General features: G+C 36.5%; 1 protein-coding gene across 2 annotated transcripts in view; it reads right to left on the bottom strand.

Annotated features, from left to right (window-relative positions):
* NAA15 (N-alpha-acetyltransferase 15, NatA auxiliary subunit) overlaps positions 1-26,077 on the bottom strand; it is a 74,514-nt gene that overhangs the window by 19,234 nt on the left and 29,203 nt on the right. For both annotated transcript variants that reach the window (XM_082652829.1, XM_082652830.1), the window contains exons 4-14: positions 25,789-25,946; positions 20,658-20,792; positions 19,276-19,429; positions 16,055-16,174; positions 14,384-14,479; positions 14,120-14,226; positions 12,058-12,130; positions 9,240-9,409; positions 7,581-7,733; positions 6,897-7,025; positions 5,578-5,791 (exon numbers count right to left, since the gene is read on the bottom strand). In XM_082652829.1, coding sequence (XP_082508955.1) covers positions 5,578-5,791; positions 6,897-7,025; positions 7,581-7,733; positions 9,240-9,409; positions 12,058-12,130; positions 14,120-14,226; positions 14,384-14,479; positions 16,055-16,174; positions 19,276-19,429; positions 20,658-20,792; positions 25,789-25,946 — 1,509 coding nt within the window. The remainder of the gene's footprint in view (positions 1-5,577; positions 5,792-6,896; positions 7,026-7,580; positions 7,734-9,239; positions 9,410-12,057; positions 12,131-14,119; positions 14,227-14,383; positions 14,480-16,054; positions 16,175-19,275; positions 19,430-20,657; positions 20,793-25,788; positions 25,947-26,077) is intronic.

Raw genomic sequence — 26,077 nt, 5'->3', positions numbered from 1 at the left:
ATTCACAGGATTTCATATCAAGAACTCTACTTGAAGAGCTACACTAAAGAACCATATTCAAAAAACCTCATCAACATCTGCACCTCATTCACAAGATAACGATCTGGACTTTGAGCTAATGCTGTAATGGGATGAGACTTACAGAGGCCTTGAGAGGGGCAAGTATATTTTGCATTAAGAATGTAAGTAATTTGTGTCCAGAATGCAGAACGTGGCAGTTAAAAATATGTCCACAAATTCTTTGATTTCTCCTTCCCACTCAAGTATAGGTTGTACCTGGTGACCCACTCAACAAATTAAAATGTAAAGGAAGTGGCAGGGTGTTATGTCAAGAGAAGAGAACATTAAAGGTGTTATGGCTTCCTCCTTGCTCTCTAGCGTGGCCAGCTACCATGTCTTGAGGAACTCAAGACACCCTCTGGAGAGACTAAGGAATTAAGGCCTCCTGCCAAGAGCCATGCGAGTAAGCCATCTGGGAAATGGATCCTCCAGCCCCAGCCAAACCTTCAGATGACTACAGCTCTAGCCAATATCTTAACTACAACTTCCTAAGAGACCCTGAGCCTGAACCACCTAGATGCTTCTGAATTCCTGACCTATGGAAATGGTTGGTTCAAGATGGTAAATTTGGGGGTAATTTATTATGCAGCAATAGATAAAAACAAATTTATACCTGTTTCTCTTTTTCCTGGTAAAGAATTCCTTACTACTAGAAAAGAAAATTTCAAACAAGAACTAAACATTACATCCTAGAAACACAAGACTGCGTGAGTGGCCACATAAATTCTGGCCTTTTAATGATTTGTGAAATAATTGCTACCACTTGCATCCTTACTGCAAGACTAGACACAATACACACATTATTTTATTTAACAATCTCAACAACCTCATAATATTATTTTATGTATCAGAAAACTGAGCTTTCAGAAGAAAAATAATGACTCAGAGTGATAGTAAAAGACAGAGCAAGGATGTAAATCCACTTCACTTTGCCCCCAGTCTAAACTCTCTCTTTCCACTATGCTACAACAGGGGTCAGCAAACTTTTTCTTCAACAGGCGAGATACTAAATACTTTTCGCTTTGCAAGCCACAGGTCTCTGTTGCAACTAAACTCAGCTGTCATAGCACAAAAAGAGCAACAGATAGTATGTAAATGAATGGGCTTGGCTAGGTCCCAATAAAACTTCATGTACCAAAACAAACCGCAGTATGGATTTGGCCCACAGGCTAGTTCGTGACCCTATTCTGTAATGCCTCTCACTGCCTTAAGAGGACTCGTCAGTTCACAATAATTGCCACACCACGATAGAGAAAGGAATCTACACAGGAAATTAATATAGACATTAAGAGTCCAAATCCTGTTTCACTTAATTTAGTGCTAATTATCTGGATAGGCACTATCTCAAGTTTACATAAATTAGCTAGTACTTGTGTGAACTTAATAGAGACTCAAAATTTTAGCTTAGGAGGAGCCAAAGGAAAATTCTACTACGCTAGAATATTGCATTATCTTTTTTAAAAAAATTTGTGTTTGTGTATATGTGCACATATGCACGTATATGTGTATACACGGAAAATACCATCTGAATCTAGACTCTCTACCCAGCCAAACTAACATACACATAAGAATGCAAAATAAAAGAAATCTGGCCATATGAAGACTCTTAAGTTTACTGAAGGGGTAAAAACATGAGAAGCAAAAGATAACTTCTCAAGCAAATAAAGGGTACCTACCAGATCTTTGCTATAAATGTCAAGCTTTTTGGTGAACCATTAGAAAGCACTGTGTCTAAGGAAAAAAATGGCAGCAAGCAAACTATTGTCCCTATTAATCAGCACTATTTCAGCAACACTAACCAATGCAATAAGGCATGGGGGAAAAAAAGAGGTATGAATACTTAAACTGATTACAGATTAATATAACGGCCTACGTAGAAAAATTTTTTAAATCAACTGAAAAATCTACTAAACCTAGTATCAACGTTCAATAAGGATAGCAACATACAAAAACTATAACAATATTCATTTGGAATACTGTAATGGGAAAGGGGGACATGTAAGGATAATGCTAAGAGTAAATTTGCTAAAGTTATAACACAACAATTACACTAAAATATAAATAGGAGATACATGCATTCTAGTATGCGAAGACTTGATGTTGTTTAAGATCTCCTGATCCCCAAACAGTAACCTATATGTTAAATGCAATTCAAATTAAAGCTCCAAAAGAAACTTTCTGGAAGATCAATTAACTCTACAGTTCTTACATAAGCAAAAATTAACATGTAAAACCAAGAAAAATCGAAAGACATAGTGTTAGATTAAGAAGAGAAAAATGGATAAGAAGAGAAACCCGTGTACTGATGTCAATACAACATAGTTTTACTGTGTCTTCACACTAAGTTTTAATATATGTGAGAACAAGACACCATGCCCACAACCCACCAAAGTATTTTTTCAGAGCTTACTTCAGGATAAAAGTGGCATTTTAAAAGAGTGGGGAATATGGACAACCTATTCAGTAAGCACCATTTAGGAGTCAGCAGTCTTTTATGTGGGGATAAAAAAAGCTACCCTGCACCTCACATCACATATAAAAATTATCTCCAGATGATTAAACAGACAAATGTAGAAATAACAAAGCTAATAATATAAGAAAACATAGAAGATATTTATAAATATATTTTACATTTTGAAGGAGAAAAGCCTTTCTAAGCAAGACCCAGAAACCATAAAAGACTAAACAACTTTGATTTCAGAAAAATTAAAGCTTTTACATAAAGAAAGACACCCACTGTAAACAAACGTAAGACCTAAGTGACAGGAAGAAAATATTTGCAACACATAAATAAGGATTACAGTCCTGAGAATGTACAGAACTCCTACGAACCAAGAAGTTTCAAAATAAAATGGGCAAAAGATATGAACAGGCAATTCACATAAGAAGCCTAAAGGCCACATGAAAACGTATGCAGGGGTTCCACTCTTAAAAATCTAGGAATTATAAATTAGATTTTCTTCCCAAAGTAACAAAAATGTAAAGGATGGACAATTTTCAGTGTTAGCAATAAAATAAAATATCAGTCCACTGTTGGTGGCAATAAAAACGTTTCATGGAAGGCAGCTTTATGCATTTCTCATACTCTTTGACCTAGCAATTTCCACCCCTAACAATCCATAATAAAATACGTGCATAATGATGACCTACAGGACATTTACTGTAACACTGTAAGGGGCTGGGGGGGACCCACGTGGATTCCCACAGAGCCATTAAAATGACTGACGATGATATTAGCTGTGCCCAGACATGGAACTATACTATAAAATGAAGGGGAAAAAGTATAAATTTCAAAACACTATGAATCATATCATCCCATTTATGGGCTATAAAAATAAAATGAACAAACAACCACAAGAACTACCCTGAAAGGTGTGTGTAGAGCATGTGTGCACATCAAGCTCTGAAAATGGTAATTGTGCACAAAGGAAATTGAACGTTTCATAGGGGTAGCCCTCTGAAAGAAGACAGCCTGTGGGTAGGAGAAAAGGGAAAGGGGATTTTCACATTTGCTAGTTATTTTTCTAAGTTGTTTCAACTTTGTATGTTGAGTTAATTGTACATTATTTGCATAATTTGAAGAACAGGTGGAAGGCAGGAAGAGTGAACAGGAAGGTAAACAGGGACTTCCCTGGTGGCGCAGTGGTTAAGAATCCGCCTGCCAACGCAGGGGACACGGGTTCGAGCGCTGGTCCAGTAAGATCCCACGTGCCACGGAGCAACTAAGCCCAAGAGCCACAACTACTGAGCCTGCGCTCTGGAGCCTGCAAGCCACAACAACTATTGAGCCCGCGTGCCACAACTACTGAAGCTCACGTGCCTAGCGCCCGTGCTCCACAACAAGAGAAGCCACCACAATGAGAAGCCCGCGCACCGCAAGGAAGAGTAGCCCCCACTCACCGCAACTAGAGAAAGCCAGCGCGCAGCAACCAAGACCCAACGCAGCCATAAATAAATAAATAAGTTTATTTATTTTAAAAAAGGAAGGTAAACAAAAGAAGCCAGAGGATCACTGCTCTCAGCTTCAATGATAAATTGTCCTGTAGATTCTCACTGGTATCTTCTTGCCAGTTGAAGAAGCAACGACAGATAGAGATTCAAGTGAAATCTGTACAAGGGTTTCTATATGTGACCTCAGAAAGTTCTAAATTGTTCTTAGGCAACAGGAAATATAATTTAATAACAAATTAACAGAAAGATCCAAAGGACTTTAGAAGGAGGAAGTATAGAAAGTAACCAACCATAACATCAGGAGAGGCATAAACTCAGGACTGAAGAAAAAAAATCTGACAGTTTTTATGTCCCAACTCCTGTAACATTTTTGCCATGAAAATGTCACAAAATATTTGGATGAACAATTAATTTTTATCTTTCTACATTCCTATGTCACTTTTATGCTGAGATCCTTTCCCAAATAATTAAGGAAGATTTCTCCCTACACATCCTGACATCTTGCTATAAAAATGGCATGTTAAAACTGGTCAAATGGTAAATCATTGAGCAATTTTACTGGCTTAATTCTAAGCTGGGTTTTAGTGTTCAAGCAATATTTACCTTTTAGTAGGTTAATTATAAATTATTACTAAAAGGAGAAATAACTAGATATACTGACGGCCAACACTAATGTGGAGTTCCAACACTAATATAAAAATAGTATTGTACTTTACAATTTATAGTATTGGGTAAACCAGATATTAAATGTAAAGTTCATGAAATTCAACTCCTTAAAAGCTAGTGATCAGTTACAAATTAAATTCCTGCTTAACTTTTTTTTTTTTTTTTGGCAGTACGCAGGCCTCTCACTGTTGTGGCCTCTACCGTTGTGGAGCACAGGCTCCGGAGGCGCAGGCTCAGCGGCCATGGCTCACGGGCCCAGCCGCCCCGCGGCATGTGGGATCCTCCCAGACCGGGGCACGAACCCGTGTCACCTGCATCGGCAGGCGGACTCTCAACCACTGTGCCACCAGGGAAGCCCGCTTGCTTAACTTTTGAAAGACTAACGTAAACGGTATTTTTCTTTTGTTGCTTAGAAAAATTCACAAAATGGTCATCACCATTTTCTAAAGCATGTATAACACTGTCCCACAAGGTGCTTAATAAAAAGCTCAGGAAAGGGACTTCCCTGGTGGCTTAGTGGTTAAGAATCTGCCTGCCAATGCAGGGGACACGGGTTCGAGCTCTGGTCCAGGAAGATCCCACATGCCGTGGAGCAACTAAGATCCCACATGTGCTCCACAACTACTGAGCCTGCGCTCTAGAGCTCGTGAGCCACAACTATGAAGCCCACGAGCCTAGAGCCTGTGCTCTGCAACAAGAGAAGCCACTGCAATGAGAAGCCCGCGCACCTCAACGAAGAGTAGCCCTCGCTCGCCGCAACTAGAGAAAGCCTGTGTGCAGCAACAAAGACCCAACACAGCAAAAAAAAAAAAAAAAGCTCAGGAAAAATCTACATTACACAAAAACATAAGTACACACATACACACCACAGAAACAATAAGAACTCTTTGATTATTATACCTGTGTCAGCTTCATGTTCTTTATTCTCATCTGTAAGGGGGTTGTCATGAAGCTTCAAATAGATCTCTATAGCAATTCTTGCTGCCTTGAAGTAAAATGGATGCTGTCGAAGTACATCTTCTAGTTTTAATAAGTCCACATATGATCTAAGGGTAATCTTCCTCATACAGTATGTATGAAAGTCAAACTGGTCATCAGTGATTTCTATAAAATGCTAACAAAATTATCTTTTTTATTACAGTGAAGTTAGCAATAGCAAAGAAACTACAAAAATGAAAGCCTTGGAATTACTTGTTTCTCAGGCATGAAAAAAAATCAGTAAAATTTAAAAATATTAAAAATGACAATTCAATTTAAATACTTTGCATATCAAATAAGCAAATATAATTGGCCATCACCTAGCATAGTATAATGGCGTACTTTAGGCACTGAATTACTTGTTGAATGAAAGGAAACACAATGCTTTAAAATACATATATTTATTCCTTCCTTAATCATACTTAAATAAAGCTATCAGGACAAATCCAACAGAATTTATTAGCATACATAATAGTGCAGTACAGTAGATTTACATGTTAAACATTCAGTCTTTAGAACAATTTGCAAAGGATTTTAATACTGCAGTATTTGGTAATTTTTCTGAGAATACAAATCTGAATCCTATGCAATGAAATGCTGGTACGTCGGTGAGAAATCAATCAGTGAGTAAGTCAAGCAACCGGAAGCTAACACATTTCAACTAAGCTCTGGGGTTCTCGACTCAATAACAGAACAAGCATGAAATTATATAAATTATTTTTATATATGAAAATCATAAAAAATGAAAGCCAAATACTAGTGATAGAAATGACTCAGAAGTGAAAAGGACTAAGAAAAGAATAAATTTATCAGAACGTGAGGAATTACATAGGTTACAGAAGTACTGTGAAAAGGCTTCAAAGCTTATAAATAATATGTATCAGGGCATAAGGCACCACCAATCAACCCCACAACAAACACGTTTCTGGGATAGCTTGATGAGCTTTGTATGTATTAATGTAGCAGAAACATTCAGAAATCAATGAAAACGCAGCCAAGATACAAACTTTCCCTTAAGTTTCTTACATAAATTCTGGCAGGAAGAGTAGACAATGGGGAAGTTTGCTTAATATAGTCTATATTATTTCCATTATAAAACTTGAAAAATATGAACACTGGTTTTTAGAAATCACTTACTATACATTATAAGGTGAGAGAAGAGAAAAAAACTATAGGATTTCCTCAAAACTTTCAATGTGTAACAAAATGAAATGAGAAACTTTTATGTATGTGGTACTTACTCTCTCAATCTCATGACATTTCTTAAGTGCTTCACCAAATTTATTCATTGCCTTATAAGCTTGGGCACATTCTGTCTGGAACCACATGCATTGCATTTCATTTAAATTCTCAACCGCTGATGTTCCTTCCTATATGAAAAGCACACACACTCAAAGACAATTTCTTATCAAATACATTATTCCACCACAGGATTTAAAAAGGAAAGATGGTCAATTGATTTGAATTCTTTCAAAATAATTTTCTAATTTTTTAAACCATTCTCAGGGTAAGAGGGAATAGTTAATATGTGAAAGAAATTAGAATTGTATTTCTAACCACTAAAAAAATATACACATACACCCTTGTAAATGATTAATCAAAAGGTCTACATAATTGGGGATGGAAAGTAACATAAGAAACAGAACAGTAACACACGGCAGATGTTCAATTAGTATTAGTTCCCTTCGCCCTTAAAAATTTCAACTGAACATACATCAATATAAATCAGAGTTTAAAAACCCACTGTACAACCATATTTAAAAAATGATGTTTTATACTAATATTGATTTCAGTTTTTTCTGATAAGGCAATTCAATTAAAATCCTGTGTTGATATTAAAAATATCAGACGTAAATTTTGAAAAATAAACAAGGTATACAAGTATGAACTATTTATTCACAAGCAAGAAAACTAGCTGTACAAACCCTTGTAAACTTCGAGCACATTTCTTCAGCCTCTTTTATCAGATTGGCTTTTAGCATGTATTTTGCACACTTGGAGTTGATAAATCTGTCTGCTGTGTCCAAGGCCTGGGCCTCATCCATCCACCTCGCAGCTTCTTTAATATTCCCAGCATGCTAATAATAACAGGGTACAAAAGCAAAATAAACCAGTCAGAGTATGCTAATTTCACTATGCAAGTAATTAGTTTCCTGTTCATAAATAACTAAAACACAAATGGAAGAAACAGTAATCTTCTGTCTCTTACAACCCTAATCAACGTAGATGCATACATTCTACAGAAATATAAGTTCTGATACCTTTCTGGCGATGCAGAATATAAGCTCTCTGATAGTAAAGATTTGTTTTAAAAATTTTGTCTACTGTTATAACCTCATTGACTACACACTACAACAGTGCCTGGCACATAGTGAATACTCAAAAATAATCACTGAATCAAAGAATAGATAATAATCAAAATCTTTAAGCCAGAACAACAAAGTTTACTGTAAAGGTCATAAAAGGCAAACGGATGGTCAAATTTCTACTCCAAAAGAACCATGGAAACATTACAATTAGGACCACTGGTGGACATTCCACAATGATCCTCATTCTACTTCGTCTAACTAGTCCATTTGGGAAGGTCACAAAACTAATGAGCCTTACTTGGCTTTAAAAAAGTGCTTTTAAAACATTACTTGGGGGACTTCCTCGTGGTGCAGTGGTTAAGAATCCACCTGCCAATGCAGGGGACACGGGTTCAAGCCCTGGTCTGGGAAGATCCCACATGCTGCGGAGCAACTAAGCCTGTGCACCACAACTACCAAGCCTGTGCTCTAGAGCCCGTGAGCCACAACTACTGAGCCCACGTGCCACAACTACTGAAGCCCATGCGCCTAGAGCCCAGGCTCCGCAGCAAGAGAAACCACCGCAATGAGAAGCCTGTGCACCGCAACGAAGAGTAGCCCCCGCTTGGCGCAACTAGAGAAAGCCCACGCACAGCAACAAAGACCCAACGCAGCCAAAAATAAATTAATTAATTTCAAAAAAAAATTACTTAATTTCATAATTTTTTGGTAAATGAATTATTGGTTTACAATCTCTTCCCCAAGAGCTTTTATTACTAAATTATATTTGTATTAAGATAGTAAAGCGGCAACTTTAAGATGATTTTTCTCAAGCAAGACCCAGGAGTTGAAACGGCAAGGAGGTAATACGTAGAATTCATAGTAGACATCTTCAGTTTCGTTTTAAGATTAACAGATACTGATATATATGATCTTACGGAAATGTTAATAGAAACAAACATTTCGCAGCAAATGTAATTATTTATTATCTATAGTCTTGCTACTTAAAACCAAGAAAATAACCAGGTATGTGTATGAACAACCATATATATGAATGACCGTACGTATATATGTATACTTGTGTTTGTACATAAACAGATATAGATGGGTGAGCAAATGAGCATGACCATGACAAGTCTCAAAGTAATCAGACTGAGAAATGGACTATATTTGCTGCTCCATGTTTTGCGAGCTATCAAATATGCCATTTCTCTTACCGCATTCAGACTCTACAGCATGTGTTTTCTTAATTTGTGTTTCACTGCCTCATAACAAAAGAGGAGAAAAGATTTTTACCTTATAGATTTTAGCTTTCACAAGAAAGAGTTCTATCAACGTGGGTGTACTTTCAATAGCGGTATTTATGTACCCCAGAGCAACAGACGGCTGCCCAGTCCTGTCGTAGTGCTGTGCCAAGTAGTACTGGACCCAAAGTAACGTGGTTGGCGGTTCTTCCTTCCCATCGTCTTTGAAAAGTGGGGGGGCGGGGGAGGAAAGAAAGCAAGCTTAGTCATTAGAGATATTAGTAACAGACTAGCCACCGCAAAGTGGCTCTATCTTTATTAACAAGGGAAGCAGCTCAAACCATGTGATTTATGCATCTAGTTATGCAACTAGCTCTAACCCTATAAAATCTTTGGAAGGGACCACGCTTTCTGCTCTGTATCATTATAGCTCCTAGCACAATGCCTTGCATAGTAATAACTTCATATAGTTAACATGGCAGATGAATGAGATCAAAGCTATAACAAATTACCTAAAAAGAAAACTGAGGGGAGGGAGGGGAAGGGGAGGGTTCGGGGGGAGAGGACACGACAAGTTGTACTAGAACTACGAGTATACTGATCAGGATGTTATGTATGAGGGAAAAAAAATAAATAAATAAAGAGAAAATTTCCATTAATGTGACGGTAAAAAAAGAAAAAGAAAGAAGAAAGGCATGACTGCTCAATTGGGTTTCTAGCTAATGTACCAAACTATACATAAATATACTTGTGATGTGGTTATTTTGAATTTTGGTGATTATAAGATTCTTAACATATTTTAATATTATTCTGAATATGCAACAATGCATAATTTAGGTTAAATAAAAATTATACCCAAAAAATGAGATGAGTAAAAATACTTATTCTGTATTTTAGTTCATAATTTTATTTTTATATACTCACAAGAAAGTGTGCAAGTTAAATATACAACCCACACATTAAAAAATGATTTTTTAATACAAATTTCTAAAATCTAAGAACTGTTATTTGCTTTCAAAGAAAGCAACAGAGTGCTTATTTTTATCCTAGTAGAAGTAGGATGGCTCAGTGGACAAACAATAGGAGTGGAACTCACCAACTCCCGTTCTGATAGATCTGCAACTAAAGTGCTGCATATTCTTGGGCATGTCATTGAACCTCTTCCACATTTGTAAAATATGTAGGAAAATGCTGATAATCAAAGGAACATCATGATGATTAACCGATGAAACCATGGTAACGCCTTCTAAAAAGTACTATTTAAATTCATCTGAGACCTAGAAACAGTGATCAACTCAATAGCAATAAGCACCCCAGGTCCCATACTGGGCTTTCCCACTGCAGGAAACAGGGCTCCTTGGGAAAAACAACTGATTACACATCTGCTGTGGGCAGTATACAAGGTGAGCTACAATATTTTGTCATACCAAACTGCAAGGAAGCTATCAACTACTATCCTAGTATGTGAAGGTTTAAACCATTTGAAACTGCAAATATGGTTAAAGTCATGAATTCATAATAATACCTTTAAAACATGTATTGGCCATCTTTGAAGAATGCTACTAAACCAATTCATTATTTTGAAAACTGGTAAAGAACAAAAAAGTAGGCTAGGCAGGGGAGAAAAAGCAGCATTTATCTTGCTTTTTCTATACAAACTGAAATACTGCATAAGCAGATGACAGATAGTATCTCTTTAAGATAATAAAAAAATGAATGGTAGAATATCACTAGCTTGTAATTCTTAACAGTTCTTAACATATGAAACAAATACTTCATGCCTCTTGATCAAAGAACACACCACCATCTTGAAATAATCTTGCTCATCCCTTTGTCTTTAAAACAAAAAGGAAAAAAAAAAATCAAATCAAATCTCATCAAACCTGCAGTCAGACCTTTCCGTGAGAAGTTTCCGTAATGATGGAAATGTTCTGGATCTGCCCTGTCTAATAGGGCAGGCATTCGATTTGCACTAGCTATTGAGCAGCGCTTGAAATGTGGCTAGTGCAACTAATTAAATTTTTTATTTAATTGAAAACATTTTAATAGCCCCATGTGGCTAATGGCTACCATACTAGACAGCACAGCTGTGTATCCAGCTACCAATTTGTAACAAATCCAGAGGACAGAGAAATAACATGTTAAGCAACACGATATGGGTATATTCAGCAAAATCCATACTACAGAAAAACTCAAGGGAAAAAAACTAACTTCTTTAATAAATAAATTGCAGGAAGAAAGAGGGAAAACCTACAGATTTATAAAAAAGGGCTAAGAGACATATCAAACAAACTCAAAGTATAGATTTCACCTGGATCTTCATTCAAACAAACTTCAAAAACAAAGAGAAAAAATGCTATTTCCAAGATACCTGGAAATGTAAGCATGGACTTTTTTCTTTGATATTAAGAAAGTATTAATGTTCAAGTATGGTGACGCTATTATGGTTATAATCTTTAGAATACTGAAATATTCATGGATGAAATGATGTGATGTTTGGGATCTGTTTTAGAATAACATGGGATTAAGGGAAGTAGGTAAGGATACAGATGAAATAACTTTGGCCATGAGGTAAAAACTACTGAAGTTGAGTGGCGGGTAAATGGAGTGTCATCATACTAGTACATCTAGTTTTGCAGGTGTTTTAAATTTTACATAAAATTTTTTTCAATAAGCTACTGATTATCTTCTTACCAATGTACATTTCACACAATGTGTACATTAATGCACCTTCATCTTAAAGGGAAAAAAAGTTTAAATATACTAAGCTTACTGACTAAATAATGAACAATACTGACCTTCTGATCAAGAATTTCGCAACATATTAAGATTTTCAAGATTTTTTTAAAACATAAAACTTGAGCACTTACCACTGGGGTTAAATAACCGGCAGCTTTTTAGAGATGTTTCATAACCTACTACTAATTCTTCTATGATTGCCACCTGGAGTACAAACACACAAGCACACTTTAATAAAAATAAATAAATATATAGTTACTATGCTTGTGCAAAATGTGTTATTTACTACTAGAGGGCTAAATAAACATTCCGATTCCCCCCTCCACCTCTCTCTCTCTCTCTCTCTCCCTCTCATACACACGCACACACCTTTTTATAAATCTCTTAACCTATGGATAAAAATTTAAAACCATACATTTATGAAGGTGTGTTTTAAGGCAAAACTTTCCAAAAAACTTACTGGCAACTCCTTTCCCTGCTATAAAATAAAGCATCAAGCTGAACTAGAAATCAGGAAAAGGCTGGACAGAAAGAGGTAGTGTTAGGGATGATTTTTATCTTGGTTCATTGTTACCTCAATTCACATAAATAACACAATTAACATTTGCACTTTAGGAATCAAGAATTAAATACTGTGTAAAAAGAGAAATTCCACAAGCATATGACAGCATCCACTCTCAATTTCATCACCGTGGGGAAAGCATCAGTAACAGAGAAGCATGGCACCGTAGGTGGGTTTCTGAGATCCAGGAGAGTGAGTGGCTGTCCCAGTTCTGGTCTCTCCTGAGTCATGACTGTACTACTTACTCCTGGCTTCGTAAGAGATCTGTGAATACTTTTAATTTATTAATTCCCTTCTTTGCTTAATCCATCTATAATGAATTTGTTACTACAGAAGCTCTCTTAAATGACCTCAACTTAACTGACTCAACAGGTTAACACCAGCTCTCTCCATCACCTCAGAAAATTGTGAGGACTGAATGGCCACAGCCAGGTTATTCTGCTGCGCCCATGTTCTTCTCCCACAAGGTGAGCTACATGCTTACTAAGAGGTTTGTTTTCCCAACCTGTTTGAATTAGTTGCATTCATTATCATCATTGCAGAATTTAATTCAATATTATGTAAACTTAAGAAATGAGAACAAAAAGAAAGAACTGCTTCTATTAAGTCAAATACCATGGAAAGACTCACAGACAAATTAGACATTTTTTACCAATTTAGGTTTAAAAAGATAACCATAAAGGGAAAACTCGTAACAATATATATGATTCTACAATCAAGATTGCTTCACAAGCATCACGTTCTCACTGTACCAAAACTAGAAGTAAAATACCATATTCTATCAATGTGATTTAATCAAGGGGGAAAAAAGGTGAAACAGTCATCAATAAAGCCCATATCTTGGACCTTTCAACAAAAGACTGTCAGAGTAAGTGCCCTTTATATACTTTAGGTTTAAATGTTTAGCACATTTAATCTTTCCCACCTTTAAGGTGTTTTTTTTTAAACCCAGCCAACATGTCTGATGCCACTGTACTTATAAACAAAATAATCTAAACCAGGATTAAAACACCCTTGGGACTTCCCTGGTGGTCCAGTGGATAAGAATCCATGCTTCCATTGCAGGGGGCATGGGTTCGATCCCTGGTTGGGGAACCAAGATATCCCACGCCATGCAGTGCGGCCAAAGAAAAAAGATTAAAACACCCTTTAACCAGCGTTTTGAATGTTGTAATACGTAGCTGAAAGAGTAAGCTGACTTACTGGGACAGCAAACAAACTCTTCTGACAGAATTTTTTTTCTACCAAATAAAAAGGAGAAATATTACTAAGCTTCAACTTAGTTCAAAAAAAAAAAATTACTTCTGGGTTTCCCCATGAGCAGGAATTAGAGAAAATACTGAAGAAATCACTACCTTACCAACTTTTCATCCCTGTACCGACTCATTAAAAAGTACATATCAGAAACAAAAGACAGAACAAATAAGCAGTAATTTATTCAGCTAGAGAGCGGAGGATGAAAAGGAAATGAGGCACAGAAGCATTTAAACTGCAAGCTAGGAAGACTGTTAGCAGATTCACACTGCGTATACTATGTGCACAGGTAGCCAAGAACCAATTATTCCAAATACTGAGCAAAGAAATGATAGTCAAAACACAAAACCAAACCAAACCATTGTATTTTGCTTTACCTTTTCTTTATCTTTGTATAGAGACCTCAAAGTATTGAAGACTGGTGGACAACCCTTGCTGAAGTTCATCCTTAGGAACTTATCCAAACATTCTTTAAACTTCTCACCTTGGAAGAAAAAAATCCTGTTGACTTACATGTACCCAGACAACTCTAAAAATGCACACATTAAAACCTTAACATGCATACTCATATATTTAAAACCAAGGAAAGATACTGTATATCATCACACCATTTTCATTCCTTCACAATTATTCTCACTTACCAGATAAAAAGTTTAACGGCAGTCTTCTTGGCACCAATCCCCTGGGATACTTAGTCCAGGCCTCCTCATAAATTTTTAGTCGTTCTAACATATTAGCTGCAAATCAAAACAAAAATTATTTTTCATATGTAATTAAAACATATTTTTCTAGAAAATTACAAATTTCTGAAAATATATAAAAATTACCATATTAAACAGAAAATTTGAACATGGGAAAAATTATTCATAATCTAACCACCTAAATATATCAACAATCATTTTAGAATACTTCTAATATTTTCATATTTCAATCTATAATCATATAAAATACATAATTTTCCTTATCCTGCTCTGCTTTAGGTGGCCTTTCAAAATCTGCCTGCTCTACTGCAGTTCCAAGAAAGGCTCGGTTATTATGTTTCCACCTATGGCTTCTCCAGTATTCTTTTCAGCCTCTCCTCTAACTCCTCTCCTTTGATTTATCTTGGAGCTTCTGGATTTATCCTCTATCTTCCATTTCTCCATATTTCTTTTATATTTTCTTTTACTCTCAGGTAAGAACTTTCCTTGTTCAGTCTTCCACGTCACTAACTTCCCTCAGCTGTGGCCCCTTATATTTAATCTATTAAGATTTTCATGTCACATCAAGAAGTATGTTTTTCATTTCCCAGATTCCTAACAGGCACTTTCTCTTAACTGTGCATATTTCATTGCCTCTTTTCATCTTAGGCTTCTCTACGATCTCTACTCTCCCTTTGGCTGGCACTGATGATTACCTTTCCAATGCTGGTGTTACTACAGAGGATGACATTCTTTGTACAAGGTTTCTTTCACATTTATCAATGTACCAGGAATAGTTCACTATCAGTCTTGTGGGAAACTTCGCTTCAAATTAGATCATCCTGGCTAAAGACTCTGCCTTTTTGTAGATGACATGTTTCTGGGTTTGTCCTCACAAGCAGGTCCTATTCATGGGAGAGAATGGTTGGGGAGAAGAGTGTCTCTGGACCAAGTTTATTTGAGTCCTTCTTCCCACATAGGAAACAGTACTTCCCTTTCAGCTTGGCAACATTCACTTGCCCCTGGCAGGCCACTCTGCTGTAGCCACAGGTTATCACAGAAGTCTTTCCTTTGGGGAGACATCTCCATTTCTACTTTTCCCTTTCACGTTTCTGATGCTGCTATGCATTTGTAAATTTTTCAAACTTGTTTCTAAAATTATTTTCACAACTCTTTCTTTGAATTTGTAGTAGAAGAGAGGTTTCAGAAAACACTTAGTCTACCATATTAAATGGAAGTTCACAAATGTACTTCTATATTCAGATTTTGAACCAATTCTTTATTTTAATTAGTTTTTCTCCTGTTAACCTTTCTCTTTTTAAAATATTTATTTATTTATTTAGGCTGTGCCAGGTCTTAGTTGAGGCACACGGGATCTTCGTTGAGGCATGTTTAGTTGTAGCATGCGGACTTCTTAGTTGTGGCATGCATGTAGCATCTAGTTCCCCGAACAGGGATTGAACCCGGACCCCCTGCATTGGGAGCGCAGAGTCTTACCCACTGGACCAGCAAGGAAGTCCCTGAACCAATTCTTAACCAGTTCTTCTAGTTATGATTTTCACTGAGTTAACACAATATATATTAACAAAAGAAGCAATTAAAACTTAGAGAGTAAGTTTTAACCAATGCTACCTGGCTTGAGTGCCTTTTCCAAGCCTTTGTAATAGGCCCAGTTTTCAGGATTTCTCTCTTGTAATCCTCTGTAAACATCAGCTGCATCTTCCAAACGACATAATTGCAACAGAAGTTCCCCTGATAAAAAACAAATTAAGTATCTTCTGATTGTAACTTTAAGTTTTCCCCAAACTTTCTCTTAAAACCTCTTCAATATTGGGAAGTGGGTAGATTTGGTATCCTCCTGAGTTCTCAATTCCCCTCAACAAGACTATTTACCATGTTACTTTATTGTCCCTCCTTTTTGAAAGTTCATGTGTAGAAATGCCATCCTCTTCACATCCTCAATTTATTCAGGTATTTTTCTAACTCCAGGCTACTCTCTCAAGGTCACTGAACACAGTCACCAAGCCATCATCTACTACTCAAGTATTCCTGACAACATATGGACAATTTCAAAATCCAAATTAATGCCCCAATCCAATACCCTAACCTTATGATGCCCTAATCAACTAAGAAACGATTGTGCTCTAGCAGCCCATAAGCATGGCCACATTGTCTCTCTTCCCACAACTGATTTTTCTCTCTTCCAACTACCAAATATGCATCTTGCTTTAAACTTAACTATCTTGACTTTCTTCTTCTTGTCTCACTAATCCAACCCTCCAACCCTAGAGGAAAACTGTTCCCTTTTCTTCACGCCTTTCAGCAACCTGTAGGCTCACTGCTTGTCTTCTCTGGGTTGCATGACCAATCTCATCCCTGAATGACATTAGCAGCCCCAAATATGAAAACTAATCTCAAAACCTAGGCTCCCTCATTTACCAATTTTAAGGCCTGGATCACCCCGACTGCTTGCTTGCTGTACACCTTCGCATAAAAGAAGTCAGCAGATGAATGGACTGAGGCACCGGTTTCACTAGAAATATATGAGCTCCAAACTCACACAAGCCTCAAACACTACTCGGGAATCCTTTTCCCTACCTTGATGGGCTCCCATTCACCAAACGTATTATTTTCAAACCAGGACTTCACTCTTGCACCCTTTCTATTATCAGATAATAAAAATGAACACTTACTGAGAGTGAAAGTGACTTTTAAATGTTTCACTTGCATTACTTAATTCAATTCTCAAAGCTCTATGAGATAGGTTACTATTATTTGTGTCATTGTAAAGCAGAGAACATAAGTAAACTTGTCAAGGGTCTTTCAGATAGTTAACTGTTAAGAGTCAGGATCTGAACCCAAGCAATTTGGCTAAATGAGCCCATATTCTTAATGTTTATACCCTCAGTGGTTCTCAACCAGGTGCATTTTTGCCATCCATGAGACATTTAGCAAGATCTGGAGACATTTTTGGTGTCACAGTAATACGGGGAGCAGGTGCTATGGTATCTGATAGGTAGAAGCTACCAATGCTGCTAAACATTACACAACATACAGGAAACTTCCACCTCCAACACCTTGGTCCCAAAATGTCAACAGCACCAAAGTTAACGGTCAGCTCTACACTAACCAAAAGCCTACTTCACTAAAAACAAATAATATTCTGCAACTTTTCTCCCCTACGCTACACCCATCCACATTTCCTTCCCGTAATCTTTACCCACCTTTCCCTTGTAGAAGAAACTGATGGTATAAGAATTAACAATGAAACTTTCTGCCTAACTATGCCCACTCACCCACGCCAGGAAATTCCTAAATTATCCTGACTACCCACCACTAACATCAATGCCTTTTATTACTGGAATATCCGACGATTGATGACTCTACTCTTAGTTCCCAGTGAGCATAAGCAAATGCTGTACAAATCTTCTTTTGATCCTATAACCCATTCCATCCACCACTACCCTATAGGTGTTTCCTATACAGCAAAACTACTTGTATGCATCATTTATGCATGCTATCTTCAATTCCTCTACTCAAATCTCATTTAAATCTACTTGATCTGTTTGGGCTTTTACTACCCTCCTTCCAAATGTTCAGAATGTTTTTTTGTTAAGGTCATCAGTAACTTCCAAACTGCTAAATCCATGGGTCAATTCTGAGTCCTCAGCTTCAGCTGTCATTCTTCCTCACTAAGAAAGTTATAAAAATAATAAAACAAAACAATGTACTTAAGAGTATTTTGAACAATGTCACATATTTCCGTAGAGAAACTGAGGCTCAAGTCTTGCCCCTCATCATTTAGCTGGTTAGTAGCCAATGAAGGAATTCAAACTAGTTTTCTCAACCTCGTGATCTTTCCAGTAAGTCAGAAACCTCCTCCTTTATAACTAACAGACTGCTAAGGGATGATCAACTCAAACGCGAGAGGGCTGTCTTGGGTCTACAGCTCACAAATGAGCACCAGACGCCTTAGACTTCCATTCTTTTCTTGCCAGCAGCATTATCCTCTGCTGAAAAGTTCATCAAGCAAATGGTGGCTATACCCACTCCGCATACAGATACCACACTTTCTAGTGTTCAACTTCAAGGGAAGCCAAAGAAATCTGAAACCAACGAACTTCAGTCGCCTGGTGTCACAAAGGTAAAGGAATATTTCAGACGGCAATTCTTAGTACTCATATTCTCAATTACTTGTTATTTTTCTTTCACTTTCCATAATCAGTTCCTCAACTTTTAAAACTACAAAGACTCCTTCTCAACCCTCTAATAAACGGCAGAACCGGAGATCTTTATTTAAGGATCTACCCATCCTCCTACCCTAATCCACACATATAAAGCCGAATCTCTGGTTTCAATTCATGTTCTATGTTCAGAGAGACATTCAGATAAACCATAAAGAACCCTAGGAATGTCCCATAAGCACTTTAGTAAAGATTGATTTATCAATATATATTACTGACAATACAGAAATGTGTTGTACACATCCAGTTTTGCCAATAAGCAGTTTCTAAGAAAATCCTCTGTCTCATAAAATTGAGCAATTGCCTCCAGTGTCTTAATCAAACTCTACAGTATTTTCAGATCAAAGATACTTAAAGAGAAAATATTGTACTGAGTCACTTCATTCAATGATTTATTGTTCACAATTTTTTTCCCTATAACAATATCCATTGTTTGAATGTGTATTTTCCCACGTTACAAATTATTCAAAGTGCATGAGTAAGAAATAGATTTTGACATCAAATCAAGAAGTTGTGTTATATGCAACTATCAGTAGCAACTAGATTTTTCAGTTTTGCTCTTTGTCATAATTAAATACCAGAATAAATTACACTCTTTAAAAAAAATACCTTTGGTTTCTTCTACAGCAAGTTTATCACAAATCTGCTTTTCATAGGTACAAAGATGTTCCAGAGCTTCTCTATAGAGACCTGCTTCCCGAAGAACTTGATTCTGATATAAAAGGAGTTCACTATATTCATAATCCACTTTATCAGGGGATGTCTATATATGGATATAAGGAATACTAACAGTAAGAATTTTGCTTTCATATTAGAAAATTGTTCACACACTCAAATACATATAAAAAGTCAAAGGATAATATATGATGAACAAAATTCATTTTTTAAAATTCCTAAATATCTTTCTAGGGAGCAACTAAGTAAATAATGTCAATATTAACTTATAACCCACTGAATAAAATAATCCATTAAGTCCTTACATATAATAAATAAATAGGGGAGAAAGGAAAGCTCTTACTTAAGAATAGAATGTCAAATAAATCTAGAAGGAATAAGACAGAAAAATCACCATTTTGAAACTATCATAGGAACAGTTGACTCAGGCAAGAATCATAATCAATGAATGCTAAAACTAGTGGTGAAAGTTTGATGAGGAACAAGACTATTCATAAAGTCTCAAATTGTTTATTAAATACAAAGAGAAAAAAATAACAAGTTTATAGTGAAGAAACCTGGCAGACACCACCTTAACCAAGTAATCAAACGGAACAGACACCATGTGACTCAATGTGGTGAACTAAGAAGGGCTTGAAATCACTTCTGTAGTTTCCTGCCCAAAATGCATAACAATAGCTAATAATGAGGAAACATCAAATAAATCCAAATTGATGGATGTTCTACGAAAGCACTGCCATGACTCTTCAAAACTACCAATGTCATGAAATACAGAGAAAGCCTTTGAAACTTCCAGATTAAAAGAGAATGAAGAGAAATGACAACTAAATGTAAGTTATGATTCTAAACTGGATGCTGAAATGGAAAAAAAAGTCCTAAAAAGGATATAAACAGGTCGATTAGTAAATTTTGAATATGCATTGTGGATTAGATAATAACAGCCTATCAATGTTAAATTTCCTAAGTTTTTGATCATCTATACAGCAGTATGTATACACCTGACAGCTACCGAGTTATTCTTAGGAAACACCACACTGAAGCACTGAGGAGTAGAGGAGCGTGGTATCCACAGCTACTCTCAAATGTGTCAGGGAAAAGTTAGATAGCTAAGTAAATACAGAGACTAAGTAAATGTATCAAATATTAACCACTAGTTAATGTGAGTGAACTTCTATATGGAGTTCTTTGTACTCTTCTTGCAACTTCTCTGTAAGTTTGAAACTATTTCAAACAAAAAGTTAGTAAGGCTCTATACACTTCTTTTAGCTATATTAAGAATAAGACCTAGTTTACTAGGTATGACTTCTGGTTGTTACCTGTTGGGTTTTCCTAAATTCTTCTAAAATCTTTGCCGCCATTTCATAATCTTCTAATAAATGGTAAGCAATAGCATAACCAATCCACGATGCTCTCTGTGCAGGTCGAAGCTGGAGTAATTGATACCTCGTTTCCTTTAAGAGGGGAAAAAAAACACTTTTTAGTTTTACAATGAAAGTAAATGCTTCTTAGAAAGATGATGTTCCTTTACCCCAAAACACTGAGCAATCTGTAACCAAGGATGGAAATCATTAACAGAAAATAGTTTCAAACATCCATATTGTGTAGCTTTACAGAAGCAAAAACATATTTCTTAAGAAGCACAATGAAACTTCCAAGATAATCTTGTAATTTTTTAAAAGGTTAAGACCTGGTACCCTTTATTACTTACTGATCTACTTACTCTAAGAAAAGAGGACATGGGGAGGGGGAAGGGTAAGCTGGGACGAAGTGAGAGAGTGGCATGGACATATATACACTACCAAATGTAAAATAGATAGCTAGTGGGAAGCAGCTGCATAGCACAGGGAGATCAGCTCGGTGCTTTGTGACCACCTAGAGGGGTGGGATAGGGAGGTTGGGAGGGAGACTCAAGAGGGAGGAGATATGGGGATATATGTATATGTATAGCTGATTCACTTTGTCATACAGCAGAAGCTAACACACCACTGTAAAGCAATTACACTCCAATAAAGATGTTAAAAAAAAAACCAAAACCTATGGGATGCAGCAAAAGCAGTTCTAAGAGGGAAGTTTACAGCAATACAAGCTTACCTCAAGAAACAAGAAAAATCTCAAATAAACGATCTAACCTTACACCTAAAGGAACTAGAGAAAGAAGAACAAACAAAACCCAAAGTTAGCAGAAGGAAAGAAATGATAAAGATCAGAGCAGAAATAAATGAAATAGAAACAAAGAAAACAATAGCAAAGATCAATAAAACTAAAAGCTGGTTCTTTGAAAAGATAAACAAAATGGATAAACCATTAGCCAGACTCATCAAGAAAAAGAGAGAGAGGACTCAAATCAATAAAATCAGAAATGAAAAAGGAGACGTTACAACAGACACCTCAGAAATACAAAGCATCCTAAGAGACTACTACAAGCAACTCTATGCCAACAAAATGGACAACCTGGAAGAAATGGACAAATTCTTAGAAAGGTATATCCTTCCAAGACTGAACCAGGAAGAAATAGAAAATATGAACAGACCAACCACAAGTAATGAAATTGAAACTGTGATTAAAAGTCTTCCGACAGGGCTTCCCTGGTGGTGCAGTGGTTGAGAGTCCGCCTGCCTATGCAGAGGACACGGGCTCGTGCCCCAGTCCAGGAAGATACCACATGCCGTGGAGCAGCTGGGCGCGTGAGCCATGGCCGCTGAGCCTGCGCGTCTGGAGACTGTGCCCCGTAACAGGAGAGGCCACAACAGAGAGAGGCCCGCGTACCGCAAAAAAAAAAAAAAAAAAAAATCTTCGGACAAACAAAAGTCCAGGACCAGATGGCTTCACAGGTGAATTCTATCAAACATTTAGAGAAGAGCTAACACCCATCCTTCTCAAACTCTTCCAAAAAATTACAGAGGAAGGAACACTCCCAAACTCATTCTATGAGGCCACCATCACCCTGATACCAAAACCAGACAAAGATACTACAAAAAAAGAGAATTACAGACTGATGTCACTGATGAATGTAGATGCAAAAATCCTCAACAAAATACTAGCAAACAGAATCCAACACATTAAAGGGACCATACACCATGATCAAGTGAGATTTATCCCAGGGATGCAAGGATTCTTCAATATATGCAAATCAATCAATGTGATACACCACATTAACAAATTGAAGAATAAAAACCATATGATCATCTCAATAGATGCAGAAAAAGCTTCTGACAAGATTCAACACCCATTTATGATAAAAACTCTCCAGAAAGTGGGCATAGAGGGCACCTACCTCAACATAATAAAGGCCATATATGACAAACCCACAGCAAACATCATTCTCAATGGTGAAAAACTGAAAGCATTTCCTCTAAGATCAGGAACAAGACAAGGATGTCCGCTCTCACCACTCTTATTCAACTCAGTTTTGGAAGTCCTAGCCACGGCAATCAGAGAAGAAAAAGAAATAAAAGGAATACAAATTGGAAAAGAAGAAGTAAAGCTGTCACTGTGTGCAGATGACATGATACTATACATAGAGAATCCTAAAGATGCTACCAGAAAACTACTAATCAATGAATTTGGTAAAGTTGCAGGATACAAAATTAATGCACAGAAATCTCTTGCATTCCTATACGCTAATGATAATAAATCTGAAAGAGAAATTAAGGAAACACTCCCATTTACCAATGCAACAAAAAGAATAAAATACCTAGGATTAAACCTACCTACATACAGGAGACAAAAGACCTGTATGCAGAAAACTGTAAGACACTGATGAAAGAAATTAAAGATGATACCAACAGATGGAGAGATATACCATGTTCTTGGATTGGAAGAATCAATATTGTGAAATGACTATACTACCCAAAGCAATCTACAGATTCAATGCAATCCCTATCAAATTACCAATGGCTTTTTTTACGGAACTAGAACAAAAAACCTTAAAGTTTATATGGAGGCACAAAAGACCCCGAATAGCCAAAGCAGTCTTGAGGGGAAAAAACGGAGCTGGAGAAATCAGACTCCCTGACTTCAGACTATACTACAAAGCGACAGTAATCAAGACAATATGGTACTGGCACAAAAACAGAAAAATAGATCAATGGAACAAGATAGAAAGCCCAGAGATAAACCCATGCACCTATGGTCAACTAATCTATGACAAAGGAGGCAAGGATATGCAATGGAGAAAAGACAGTCTCTTCAATAAATGGTGCTGGGAAAACTGGACAGCTACATGTAAAAGAATGAAATTAGAACACTCCCTAACATCATACACAAAAATAAACTCAAAATGGATTAGACAACTAAATGTAAGACAAGACATTATAAAACTCTTAGAGGAAAACATAGGAAGAACACTCTTTGACATAAATCACAGCAAGATCTTTTTTGAGCCACCTCCTAGAGTAATGGAAATAAAAACAAAAATAAAGAAATGGGACCTAATGAAACTTAAAAGCTTTTGCACAGCAAAGGAAACCATAAACAAGACGAAAAGACAACCCTCAGAATGGGAGAAAGTATTTGCAAACGAATCAATGGACAAAGGATTAATCTCCAAAATATATTAACAGTTCATGCAGCTCAATATTAAAGAAACAAACAACCCACTCCAAAAATGGGCAGAAGACCTAAATAGACATTTCTCCAAAGACATACAGATGGCCAAGAAGCACATGAAAAGCTGCTCAACATCACTAATTATTAGAGAAATGCAAATCAAAACTACAATGAGGTATCTCCTCACACCAGTTAGAATGGGCATCATCAGAAAATCTACAGACAACAAATGCTGGAGAGGGTGTGGAGAAAAGGGAACCCTCTTGCACTGTTGGTGGGAATGTAAACTGATACAGCCACTATGGAGAACAGTATGGAGGTTCCTTATAAAACTAAAAATAGAATTACCATATGATCCAGCAATCCCACTACTGGGCATATACCCTGAGAAAACCATAATTCAAAAAGACACATGCACCCCAATATTCACTGCAGCACTATTTACAATAGCCAGGTCGTGGAAGCAACCTAAATGCCCATCGACAGACGAATGGATAAAAAAGTTGTGGTACGTATCTACAATGGAATATTACTCAGCCATGAAAAGGAATGAAATTGAGTCATTTGTTGAGACGTGGATGGATCTAGAGACTGTCATACAGAGTGAAGTAAGTCAGAAAGAGAAAAACAAATATCGTATATTAATGCATGTATGTGGCACCTAGAAGAATGGTACAGATGAACTGGTTTGCAGGGCAGAGGTTGAGACACAGATGTAGAGAACAAATGTATGGACACCAAGGGGGGAAAGCCGCGGGGGGGGTGGGGATGGTGGTGTGCTGAATTGGGCAATTGTGATTGACATGTAGACACTGATGTGTATAAAATTGATTACTAATAAGAACCTGCTGTATAAAAAAAAAATTAAATTAAATTAAAAAAAAAATAGTACAAAGGAAAAAACCCACTTTTTTTTAATACAGTGCCCAACCACTGAGGTAAGATCCATAGAAGACAACTCAACAGGTACTACATGGAAAAAAAAAAAAAAAAAAAGAGGGACTAAATAAATCTGACTTAATAGACTGATTTAAGCGTTAAAATATAGCTACAGTGGTGATCACTTTGTAATGCAGAAAAATATAGAACACTATGTTGTGCACCAGGAACTAATATAGCATCATAGGGCAATTAAACTTCAAAAACTCCAACCAACCAACCAAACTCAGAGAAAAAGAAATCAGATTTGTGGTTACCAGAGGTGGGAATGGGAGTGCGGTGGGGAGTACGGGGTATTAAATGAAGGTGGTCAAAGGCACACACATCCAATTGTAAGATAAATTAAGTACTAGGGGTGTAATGTACAATATGATTAATATAATTAACACTTCTGTATGATATATGTGGAAACTGTTAGAAAAGTAAACCCTAATAGTTCTCAGCACCAGGAACAAATATAATTTTTCCTTCTTCTATTACTTTGTATCTATATAAGATGATGAATGCTTACTAAACAGTGTGGTAACATTTCATGTAAACAAAATCATTATGCTGTACACCTTAAACTTATACAGTGCTGTATGTCAATTATATTTGAATAAAACTGGAAGGAAGCCCCCCCATCCGCACACACAATGGTAGCTACCAAGACAGAGTATTAGTCTCTATGGAGGTAAAAAGAATAAACAAACAAACAAACAAATAAAAATATATATATAAATGTTAATTTTTCACTGAATTGATTAACTCAATCTTATACAGTAATCCAACTCTGCCTCACAGTAAAATAGTTTTTAAATCTGATTAGTCCAGTCATAAACACAATCACTACTGGGAGAAGAGAGCAAGATTCAATTAAAAAATTTTTTTTAATGGAAAACTTGTTATCAGAAAGTACTCAAAGAGTTTTAAATATTTAAACAATATTTCTTCCTTAGAATAAAAAAATTCTCTACTTACCCTGTAACCCTCAAGATCTCGCATTTGAATCTGTAGTAAAGAAAGGTCCCTTAAGATCTGAAGATTGTCTTTATCCCATTTTAGCGCATTTCTGTAACACTTAATGGCTTCATCGTATTTCTTATCTGACCTCTGGAGAAGGCCATAAACATGCCAACCTAAAGGATTTAGTTAAGGATACAACCTCCAGGTCAAGAAATAAAGTTCCAATAATATTCTCTATGAAACTCAGAAAACTGCATCTGTTTATAAAATTACAAGCTTAAAAAACAGAGAGAATATAAAGACA

This window comes from Grampus griseus (genome assembly GCF_964374135.1).
Source record: "Grampus griseus genome assembly, chromosome: 4".
NCBI classification, from domain to species: Eukaryota; Metazoa; Chordata; class Mammalia; order Artiodactyla; family Delphinidae; genus Grampus; species Grampus griseus.
Note: the sequence above shows the minus strand (reverse complement) of the source record. Positions and strands in the feature narration are given on the sequence as shown.